At 40.6% G+C, this 12,489-nt stretch overlaps 1 protein-coding gene across 1 annotated transcript in view; it reads right to left on the bottom strand.

Moving 5' to 3' along the window:
* Positions 1 to 10,857, bottom strand: part of HSD17B3 (hydroxysteroid 17-beta dehydrogenase 3) — a gene marked incomplete at its 5' end in the record, with an annotated part of 53,166 nt that extends 42,309 nt beyond the window's left edge. Inside the window, 2 exons of the mRNA XM_081236968.1 lie at positions 6,444 to 6,490; positions 10,704 to 10,857. Of these exons, the coding sequence (XP_081093094.1) occupies positions 6,444 to 6,490; positions 10,704 to 10,857 (201 nt within the window). The remainder of the gene's footprint in view (positions 1 to 6,443; positions 6,491 to 10,703) is intronic.
* Positions 10,858 to 12,489: the final 1,632 nt, after the last annotated feature.

Raw genomic sequence — 12,489 nt, 5'->3', positions numbered from 1 at the left:
GAGAAGCCTGTGCACCACAACAAAGAGTAGCCCCTGCTCACCACAACTGGAGAAACCCATGCACAGCAACGAAGACCCAATGCAGCCAAAAAAAAAAAGGAGAAATGGAAACATATGTCCATGAAAACAAGCATATAAGAATGTTCACAGCAGCATATTATATAGCCAAAAAATGGGAACAACCCAAACATTCATCAGCTAGTAAATGAATAAACAAATTGTGGTATATCCATACGATGGAATATTATTCTGCAATAAAAATGAAAGAACCACTGACACGTGCTACAACATGGATGAACCTCAACAATCCTGTGCTAAATGAAGGAAGTCAGGCACAAAAGGCTACATATTGTGTGGTGGAATTCATATGAAATGTTCAGAAAAGATTAGTGGCAGCCTAGGACTAGGGATGGGAATGGGGGATTAACTGTGACCAGTTGTGAGTGATCTCATTCGGATCTTATTAGGATGATGGAAATGTGATAAAACTGGATGGTGACGATGGTGTACACCTTGGTTAATTTACTAAAAATCATTGTACCATACACTTAAAACGGGTGAATTTTATGGTACATGAGTTATATCTCAACAAGCTGTTTAAAATAAAAAACTGATTCACGTGCGTATCATATTATGCATGCTGAAGTATTTTAAAGTAAATTATATTCAGTCTAACAGCTGATCTTTGGCCATAAAGTATTATAACAAGTCCCACCCCTGGCCTGGAACCTATATAGTGAAGTTTCACTTTGTAAAAAGACAATCAATCAATATCTAGACATATATAGAATGTAATTAGGGGTGATACTCTGCATCTGTTGTTCCTTTAAATAGTTGATTTCCTAGTATATTTTTAAATGACATAAAAAGAAGTTTACTCAGACATTTTGGCTGGAACACAGCTATGGAAAAGAAATAAGCCACAGAAAATGTCTCAAAGACTTTTGTGTCAATTTTGACTTACCCTAGGTAAAGAAAGCTTCATTAAGACCAGACTGAGCAAAGGAGAAGGTGGGAAGCAGGTTCCCTAAGAGAAACTCATCTTCAGCTGGGCCCGTAACACACTTTCCTCTGAAAAACAACCATCACGGAAAAACTAAACCAAGAAGAGTGAACCCCAAGGTAAGCTATGGACTCTGGGTGATAATGACATGCCAGTGTATGTTCACTGTAGCAAACTTCCCACTCTGGGGTGTGTGTGCAGACAGGGGTATATGGGAACTCGCTGTACCTTCTGCAAGATTTTGTGGTCAATCTAAAACTGCTCTAAAAAATAAAGTCTATCTTACAACTTTAAAAATAAATAGAAAATTAAAAGATAAAAAAAATAAGAACTGTCCCATTTTAAGGCTAGTGATATCATGAAGTCTTCTCTTTCTCTCCTGGAAAATTCCTCACCCCCACCTCCAGCCCTCATTTTCAGTCTGGGAATCTATCAAAGGATGACTAAAGAATTAAGCACCTTCGTCTCACAATTCACTTCATCAGCCTCCCGAGGGGGAGATTGTCCATTAAATGGAAAACAATTTGCATTTTCAACACAAAGGATGCTCTCTGCCTTGTGTGCTTCCAGCCTCTCCTAAATTGTGCCATTTCTCTCAAGAACCATAGACTTTTTAAAGGTTTCATGTGAAGTGGTCTGAGCCAGGAGGGGGGCACGGAGAACACTTGGTTTTCTGGGCCAGCATGTTCCCTTTGTCCCTTTGAGCAGGGCTCAATCTTCTTTCTAGAATGTCCAGGCTGACAGGCTCCATACGTGGGTTTTGCCACCAACCCCCTTCAGGGAGTTAAGCCCCAGAAGCACACCCTCTCCCAGAATTCCCTGCCAGGCACTGTGCTAAAGAAGAATGGCTGCTGCTGTGATGAATAGACCATTTTCCTTCTACTGTGTGTTAGGGCCTAGGTCAAGGAAGGTTCTTGTTGCTGCTAATCTATAACAGGTGGTGGGAATGCCAGGGAAGACAAGGCTTCTTCTGTGTGGCAGTAAATAAAAGAAAGAGCTTGAATTCAGGTGCCAAAAGAATGGAAATGGTGTGAAATACAGAGTGAAGCATAGGCTTCAGAGGCATGAAGAGCAGGCCCATTCTTGTCCTTCCTCCTCCAGCCCATCCCTCTCCACAATTTTTTTCACCTGCTTCCAATAATGCTTGAAATTCCTTTAAAAGGTGGCAAAGTCACTATTGCCGCTCTAAATACAAATACAGATTAGGTTAAAATGTAATATAGAATAGGCTACTGGAAAGTTGGAGTAAAAGTCCCTATTTCTACCATGAAATGCAATTAAACATGCAACCTGGACATAATACATAAAATAAATACAAGAAGACTCCAAAAGATAGTGAGAAGATCAGCTATGGGCCTTGAGACCTGAGGAAACTGGTGGTGAGTTTCCTGGGTTTTCTTTTTGCCTCATATATCCCAGACTTATTGCTGGAGAAGCTGGATATTCAGAAACACCAACAGTGCAGACATAAAAAGTCCCAATAAAAGCCTGCTCTCTCTAACCAAAGAACCAAAAAATGTCAGCCTCGCAAGGCAGAAAACTTTAGACAATAACTGTCGTACTCCAGACAAACAACTCAAAAAAAAAAAAAAAATCTATGTTCCTATTGCCACCCCTGCCTCCAAAGGCTGAGTGGGGAGCTGACACTTCCACTCTGGTGAGGCTGAGTCCTAACAAGGACTCCAACCTCCTGCCTGGTTGGCATCAGAGAAGGATGAGCAGGGAGCTGGGACTTTCATCCCAGCCACCCCACCCACCATGTCAGCAGAGACCTGAACTTCCACTTCCACCTGACAGTGCCAGAGCACCCCTTCTGCTCTCTCCCCTCTTCCTTCCCCTGGGATAATGACAGAGGAAGCCTAGTGGAGATTCAGGACTTATACCATCACCTCAATGATAGTGAGACCACCTCCTCCAAGTACTGCTTGTGGGGAGCAGTAAGGATGAACTCTTGCCCCATAAATCCAGAGTGGCTTATGAGAAGCCAGAACTCCTACATCCATCCAGCAGTAACAAGGAGGCAGCACCCCCCAAAGGAGGCCAAGTCGAAAACCTGGGCTTCTACCTCACCTGGTAGGAAAAAGCACCCCCTCCTACCCCTGTTGAAGCAATGTCAGTACAGACCTAAACCAGAAGATTTAAATATGATCCAGAGTCTCATAACATAAAACCAAAAATGTCCAAGATTCAATTAAAAAAAAAAACTCATCACACCAAGAATAAGGATGATCTCAATTTGAGTAAGAGAAAAACAATGGACAAATGCTAACATCAATATGACACAGATGTTAGAATTATCTGACTAGAATTTTAAAGCAGCTATCATAAAAATGCTTCAGAGAGCAAACACAATTAAAATAAATGAAAAATAGGACATTTCAGCAAAGAAATGGAAGATATAAAGAAAAATGAAATGGAAATTTTTGAACTGAAAAATACAGAAAGTGAAATTAAAAACTCAATGGATGGGCTCAATAGCAGAATGGAGAGACCAAGGAAAGAATCCATGAACTTAAAGGTAAAACAACAGGAATTACCCATCTAAACAGAGAAAAAATACACTGAAAAAAAATAAACAGCATCTCAGAGACCCACTAGACTATAAGAAAGGTCTTACATTTGTGTCATTAGAGTCCCAGAAGAAGAGAAGAGGGCTAGGCAGCTAGGCAGAAAGCATATTTGAAGAAAGAATGAATGAAAAATTTCCAAATTTGTGAAAAGGTATAAACCTACAGATTCAAGAGACTGAGTGAATCTCAAACAAGATAAACCCAAAGAAACCCACACCAAGAAACATAACTAAACTTCTGAAAACTGAACACAAAGAAAAAAATCTTGAAAGCAGTGAAAGAGAAACAACACCTTACCTATAGGGGAAAATGATTTGAATAACATCAGACTCATCAGAAATCATAGAGGCGAGAAAGAAGTGGCACAACATTTTTCAGGTGCTGAAAGGAAAGGATTGTCAATTTATAGAATATAAATCCTATATTCAGCAAAATTATCCTTCAGGAATGAAGGGGAAATGGAGACAGTCTCTGATGAAGGAAAGCAAAGAGAATTTGTCACCCGCAGAGCTACTGTAAAAGAACAACTAAAGGAACTTCTCTAAACAGGCAGGAAATAACAAAAGAAAAAATCTTGGAACATCAGGGAAGAAGAAAGAACAATAGAGTAAAAATATGGGTAAGTACAACACATTTTCTTTCTCAAAAAGAGAAAAAACAAGCAATATATGGGAAAGAAAACACAGATTAAATATCCAATAATAATAGTGGCTAAACTTAGAGAGCTTACTCTATGCAAAGCATTTTGCCTGTCTCATCCCATTTAACTTTTACAAAAGCCCAGATGGAATTATCATCACCTCCAGTTTATTGATGTGGAAATTCTGCAGTGAGCATATTGGAGGCAGAGTTTGAACAGACATCTGATCCATTCCCAACCTCGAATTCTTAACCATTACAATCCATAGCATTCCAGACTCTGAACTGCTTTCCTTGAAGCAGCAATTAGCAGGGAGACAAGAACAGGCTTTCTGGGAGAGAGGGAATTCTGCATGAAAGAAAGGTAGGGATCCCAGAAAATTGTTTAACACAGCCTTAGAAAAGAACAAAAGGAAACAAAGAATAAGATTCTACAAGAAGAGCAAAGCAAGAATTAGTCTAGAAGAGAAATAGAATTTAGAATTTGAAGGTTCTTAGGAGACATCTTTTGTGCTCATAAAGACCTGGAAGCCCAGAAAGGATGTGTAACTTGTCCAAAATCTGCAGACAGTTAGTGTCTGAATGAGGACTGGAACTCATAGCTCCTGACCCCCAGGCCATTGCTTTTTGGAAAGAGTAAGGAAATGAATTGCTAAGGAGAATCCGCACATGCGTCTCCTCTAAGAAGAAAGAAAAGTGTCTGAGTCTTAAGATATCAAGGGGGCCACAGGTATATCAGGTCAGCATGAATTTGAGGAAAGAATCTGGAAAATCATGAAGAAATAACCTGAGTTCCCCAGAGAACTGAGAGGTAAGGCCTTGGGTCTTGTGGATGAAAGATAAGACCCTTTCCAGAAAACTGGTCTAAGGTGAAAAAACAGTTATATAAGAGGTGATATAGTTTTAACACAAATAGCTAGAAAAGTTTTCCTTCTGATTTGGGGTATGGAAGATAAAAGGCTTTGGAAAGGGGTTGGCACATGGTCTCTCCAACCTCAACACTCAAATATAACCACTCATCTACTGAGTGTTGGGCATTACTGATCATCAGAAAGTTGCTATATACAAATTAGGATAAGAGCAAAGATGAACTCTTTAGCTGGAAGAAAAAAACAAAAACAAAAACAGAGTTGAAGTAGAATGTCAGTACCAAAGAAATTATCTTCAGAGCATGGAGGATGGGGAGTAGACCCAAAAGACCAACACTAGGAGCTTTTAAGTGGTATGGTGCAGCTCTGTTAACTAAAAAGAAAACCAAAAGTTTCTATCAGGTATCTCCAATATACCTTGCAATGTTCATTTCACAGAAGACGGTTTGACCTCTCTCATGACATAGGCCTTTAGGAACAAGAAAACACATGAGTACTACACTATTGTTGAATGTAGTTTTCATAACTGAAGTGATTTTCATTATGTTTTTAAGGTGTTGATTTTTAACAGCCATTCTCATAATTTCTAGGATTCTATTTCTTCTACTGTATTTTACATGGTTCTATAGGTTAGTATGATAGGCACAAGGAAGAAAGAAAATATATAGGAATTCCAGGAAACAATACTTCATTAGTGAAAATGTCGAACTTGTAATAATACTAATAATAATGGCATACAAAACTACATATGCTGTAAACACATTTTTAGAAAAGTGTAACTACCTACTATCTATCTATCTATCTATCTATCTATCTACAGAGAAACAAAAACCCTGGAAGGAAACACTCAAGGACTCTAATCACACTCCAGTGACTCTCAGCCCTATCAGATTCTCTCTTTATATTATATTTTTTAATGCCATTAATCTTCTTGAAGTGAAAGTTGTGTGTATATATATATATATATATCCTACCTACACAAATGATTTTTAAATCAACATATGCCCTAGCTATAATGTAAAGGGTAAATAAAAGGAAAGTAGTTTATAATTTTTTTATTGCTTTAAGTATATAAATGCTTATGGTACAATTACCCTAGAAAATAACAGTGCCCCCATAAACTCCTAAAACAACTCCTAAGGGGAGATACTGCCACCTTTGAATATCATTGTATTTTTTTTAAAAGGTAGCCAGGCAGTGACATTATGATTTTTAAATTTCCTTTTTTATAAAAATTAGTTTCCTTCATAAGGGAATGTCCACTGCTTTTATAATCAGAAAACTAGTGTTTGGGGTGGGAGTCATGTGACTATGATGTGTTTAATAAAAGGGGAGGAGAAAGTCTCCAAGGACACAACTTACCTCGAATGAATAAGCTTTCCCAATCCCATCTCCTGCTCCAGTGATCACTGCAAAAAGCAGAAATGGTTTTAAAGGATAGAATTAATCTTTAAACCCCTTTCTTGCTGGCTACATGTTCTTGCAGGCCTACTCTCTAGGACACAATATTCTAAAGTACTGCCTTTCTGCTCTCCAGCCCTACTCCACTCAACTGTGAAGTTTCCAGCCTTGACTCCCTTCACTAAATGTTCAAAATGAAGCTTTTTTTTTCTTTTTTTTTGGATAGGGTTGAGGGGGAAGGGTTGGTGAGGCTATGAAAAACATGTTCCAAAATGAAACAAAGAACATTAGCCAGGGAACATTTTATTCAGACCCCATAAGGGTTTAGACGTTTCTAAGCCTTAATTCATCAAGGACAAGCAGTGTATTTCTAAGCCTTAATTCATCAAGGACAAGCAGTGTATGCTATTATCTCTCTACCCACACACCCAATTATCACTGTAAGGACATTTCAAGGTTCCTACTAAAAGTTGAGTTCTCCCCACTTCCTATCCTCACTCTCACAGGACAGCAGCAATCAAAGCCCATTGAAGATAGAGAACTTAACAAAGAGGAAAATACAGAAATACAAAAAGAGGACGCAATGACATGAAGGAACCTAAAGAACCTGTGCTCACTGGATCTATTGATTAATAGATAACAATGAGATGGACCTTCTAGTCCTTTTATAGCCAACAGCACATACATATTTAATGACTGAGCTCTAGGGTAAACTTCATTCGTGTGAATGTCACAATTTCAAAACAGTACAATTCAGTATATACATATTTGCAGTTTACATTTGCACCAACAATCGGAGGACATGCTTTCCAAAAGTGTGCACAAAAGCTATGTATACATTTAGTTTACTTGAGAGGGAGAGCAGACCAAGCTGAAAAAGCTTCAGGCAGCACACTGGCAGAAGCACCCTCATTTTAATAATTACCAGTGATTTTACTTGTTTATTTGGGTACTTTTAAGTGACTCCACGTATATGACTTGTTTTACTCTGTAGAGCTACTTTGCTCAGGGTTGTTGTCTTCTGCCTCACCTTCCCCTCCATTACAGGCATCCTCAAAATCACCCAGTACAAGGCCTGAACTATAGTCAAGATAACGTCAATAAGTGGCTGGTACCTACTGAGTGTTTACTTTTTGCCGTGCACTATATTTTTGGGTTTTGTTTTTAGTCACTTAGACCTTATTATTTACAAGTTAAATTACACAGCGTGAGATGGACAGGAGGGAGAAGAGGGGAGGAAGCTGGCTCCTGAGGTTCCTGGCCACCTCCACCCCCTCCTCGGTGCGTAGCAAAGTCTTCAGTGCTGCCTCTGTCCCAGTGTCCAGATCAGGCCTCGGAACACAGTTTCCAAGCCAGAAATGAGGTTCTGGCTCTGACACCCCAGAACACCAGGGCTTCCACTAGCAGCTTCTTCATGGTGGGTGGTGGGAATGTGAAAGCATCAGTTTGTCTAGGTGAGGGTGACCGATGAGGCTGCTGGAATTCAGGGAGAAAGTGGAATAGGCATTGTACGTCCAATAAAGCTCTTCCGTGTCTGGCTTACAGAAATGCAGAAAGAGCATGTGGATGGGCAACCCCACAGCCACTGTCTCATCTGATATTCAAAACAAGTCTATAATTCAGGGAACATCATTTTCCTTAGTTTATACTTGAGGAAGCTAAGGGAGAGAAAGTTCTTAACCCAATCAAGGCCACACTGCTAAAAATGATGACTACAGGATTTGAACCCAGGCTCTGACTTTGGAGACACAAATCTATAAAGAATATCAGTGATGGGACTTCTCTGGTGGAGCAGTGGTTAAGAATCCACCTGCCAATGCAGGGGACACGAGTTCGAGCCCCGGTCCAGGAAGATACCACATGCTGCGGAGCAACTGAGCCCGTGCACCACAACGACTGAGCCTGCGCTCTAGAGCCCACGAGCCACAACTACTGAGCCCATGTGCCGCAACAACTGAGGCCCGCATGCCTAGAGCCTGTGCTCCGCAATAAGAGAAGTCACCACAATGAGAAGCCCGCGCACCTCAACGAAGAGTAGCCCCCACTTGCAGCAACTAGAGAAAGCCTGCACGCAGCAAGGAAGACCCAGCATTGCCAAAAAAAAAAAAAAAGAATACCAGTGACAAAATTAGGAAATCAACCACATATGACCGCATATGCACTTCTTTTAGAATGTGTGTTCTCAGAAGGGCTTTGCCGTACACTGATGGGCAGAGTTCTAAGCCCCTCAGAGCACAGGCATTTGGATCTGTGTGATGCAGAGTATTTGGATCCAGAACACTCAAGTTCAAACTGCTTAGCAAGTTCACTGGAGACATCATACTGCTCTGAGAGGGAGTGCTCACACACACATATTCTCTCTCTCTCTCTCTCCCCAGATTAACAAGCAACAGTTAAAAATGCATTTTTTTCATGCCAAACAATTTTCATATAGCAATTTTTTTAGCTTTGGAAAATAAGGATACAGGATGCCTAGTTAAACTTGAATTTCAGGTAAACAACAAATAATTTTTTCGTATAAGAATGTCCCACATAATATTGGGGGTGTCAAAAATTATTCTTTATTTATCTGAAATTCAAATATAACTGAGTATCCTGTATTTTATCTGGCAGCCCTATAAGGTTGTTTACAATCTTTCCTATTTAGCCTGGCATTGTATTTCTAAAGCCACACAAATTCTTACTCTTTTTTTAAATCATTGGATTTTTTGGTGCCCAACTGTAGTGTAAAACCTGACAGTTGGGTTTTTGTTTTTGTTTTTTTCTTTTTTGTAATACAAGTGCCTGACTTTGATTGCCAATGAGGCATCAACTTCAAAGAGGCATCAACTTTAAAGATGGTGATTTCTTTTTTTTTTTTTTTTTTTCTTTTTTTTGCAGTACGCGGGCCTCTCACTGTTGTGGCCTCTCCTGTCGTGGAGCACAGGCTCCAGACACGCAGGCTCAGCGGCCATGGCTCACGGGCCCAGCCACTCCGTGGCATGTGGGATCTTCCCAGACCGGGGCATGAACCCGTGTCCCCTGCATCAGCAGGCGGACTCCCAACCACTGCGCCACCAGGGAAGCCCAAAGATGGTGATTTCTAATAAAAGCTATGCTGGCCACACGATCATGTAAAGAGCCAGGCCATCTCCCCCAAATGAGGTTCCTTTGTTTTAAAAATCTTGATTGATTTCAATAACTGACCATTTGGACCACTTGTTTTTTTCTCTTCCTGTGCTTTAAATTCCTGCTCTTATGTTTTAAATTCACCATTAAAGAGTGTGCCTGTGAAACCCTAGGCCCTCACCCCAGAATAAAATAAAAGCAGAACTCCAGGCCCATTCACTCTCTCTCTCTCTCTTTGTGCCCATGACCTTGCTATGTGGCACCAGGTGTCCTACATAATTTCCAGGTCCTGAAAGTAATAAACCTTTTTTTTTTTTTTAAAGTGTCCTGATGGTTATCTTGCAATCTTGCAATCACAGTAAGAACCACAAGGGCCAGCCCGACCACAATATTGGTTATTGATAAACTGACACCAGCACATAACACCAACTTTGAAATGCAAACTTAGCATTTCATTCAAGGAGATGCTGAAACCATAGCCTCACGTCCTTCACCTTAAACTCAATATGGAGCTGAAATTCTGCATGGCAGTTCCAGGAGCTAAATCCCATGGGGAGGCAGCAATTAATCAATCTACTTGGGACACAAACCAGACCCAGATTCCATATATAACCATTTTAAAAACATGTCTCTACAGAGATCTTTATTGCCTTGATTTTGTATTACCCTCACTTCTTGAAAGGGCTCAGAGAAATTTTTTTTAATAAAATGAATTTAAATTTTTGGACTTCAGAAGGTTGAAACACCCTTTAAGAAAATGAAAGCACCCTGGGCTTTTGAAAATCTGGAGAAGAGGATACATAATTTTCTGCAGCATCTATTATTTGTATCATCAGAAACTTCCAAAATAAGAAAACCCAACTAGTGAGAATGAGAGGAGAAGCACACAGGCAAGGACTGAGTCACATTGTTCCCTAATTACCATCCTGATGCCCCACGTCTCATTTCTCAGACAATCCTAATTTCATTCGTGCTTTCCAGCCCCCCAAATTAAAATACCCCAAAGGAATTACATCTTTGCTCTCACAAGGAAAAGATGCAATATATCTTTTGAGATCTAAGTGATAATAAGCAAGAACAACAAAAAAACAAGAGATGGAAAACTTTCTTTACCTGCCCACTGTCCCATTGACCTCAAGAAAGACCTTGGCGAAACTTTCCAGAAGTGCAGGCAAATACATTTGGAGAATCTCACACATTTCACCAGGTGGACCAGGCACACCAGCAGCCCTACAAAAATGAAGAACTGTTCCAGAAACTCCCCCATGATGGCACCGCAGCAGATGCTGTTTTGGACCTGGTTGGGGCCCTCACAGCCTCCAGGCGCGAGCGTGACTGCTCTGGAGGAGTGTCAGTCAGTCCCCTTCTGGAGTCACTGGGCACATTCCAACGCGTCACTGTGTCGAGGCATTCAGATTGGAGTAACTTCTTTACACAATCCTCTGATTCACAGGCTGCGGAATAAAATATTCTTTCTAATATCTTTATAGCACTGTTGGGCTTTTGTGACACAGGGGAGTTGGTGAAGAAGTAAAAGGTGGACATAAAGAAAGATAAAGCCTGGACAAAGAAAAATGGCAGCGCAGCATTCCCTCCCTGAATTTGGAAGCTAAAAAAGATACTTAAAAGTATGTAAAAATCCTATAAGTCATTCATTCACTTATTCAGCAAATATTTATTGACTGCCTACAGGTGGCATCACTCTTTGAGGCGCTGGGAATATATAATAGTAAACACGGCCAGTCACTGCCATGGGGGAGCTGAGATTCACAGTCAATGTGTGAATAAATAAGATAATGTCAAATATCAGTGCCGTGAAAAAGTGCTACGGAGTGACTTGTTAGAGTGACTAGTGAGCACAGGAAGAAATTCTGTGAAGAGGTGGTATTTTGAACTGAAATTTGAATGAAAAGGAGACAGCCCTGCAAAGATAGGTTTCCCCCTCCAGGCTGAGGGAACATCTAGTGCAAGTGACCTGAAATGAGAAAGATACATGTATCTGAGGAATAAACAGCACTACAGAGAGGAACTGGTCTGTAGAGAACAAAGGAGAGAAAGAATAAAGTAAGGTGAAGGCATGGGGAGGAGCCAGGTAATCCTGGTGAGGAGTTTGGACTTTATGAGCAACAGGAAACCACTGAAGAGACTCAGACAATGGTGTTATCTAATCCGAGTCACTCTGGATGCTGAGAGAAGATGACCTTTTGGAGGTGGGGATGGAGAGTGGTCATGACACTGAAGCAGGGGGAGTGAGAAGACTATGACAGTCATCTGAGAAGAGTGCCCCCATGTTCATCCTTTGGCCCCCTTCTCCTTCTGTCCACACTTACTCATTTGGTGACGTTACTCAATCTCTTGACTTTAAGGACGCTGTGCACTGAGGACCCCCAAATGTATAAGTTCAGTGGTAACCCAGGCTGCTCATCCAGACTTGCATTTCCAACTGCCTACTTAACACCTCCATTTGAATGCCTAATAGTCATCTCAAGCTTAAGTCTAGTACTGGTTTCTGATATTACCAGCAAATGTCAAAACTTGTTCCCCTTGCAGACTTCCCTATCCCAGAACATGGCAACTCTTATGTTCCAGTTGTTCAGGTTAAAAACCTTAGAGGTATCCTTGACTCCTCTCTTTCTCTCACATCCTGCAGCCAATCTGTCTCCTGTTGACAAACAATTGTATTTGTTTTCAGTTTTAGATTATGCTAAACAACATTGCTATGGATATTCTTGTATTTGTACTTTCCCACACGTGGGCATGTCTCTCTCACACACACAAACACACACATACATGTGATTGCAGGGTCATATATGTTATACATGTACAACTTCAATTTTACTAGTGTGTCAGTCCCACTCAGGAGACAAACCACACAGCAATTTGAATATGGACTATTCAA

Source organism: Mesoplodon bidens (assembly GCF_964165515.1).
Source record: "Mesoplodon bidens genome assembly, chromosome: 6".
In the NCBI taxonomy this organism is placed as follows: domain Eukaryota; kingdom Metazoa; phylum Chordata; class Mammalia; order Artiodactyla; family Ziphiidae; genus Mesoplodon; species Mesoplodon bidens.
This window is presented reverse-complemented; position numbering and strand designations above follow the sequence as displayed.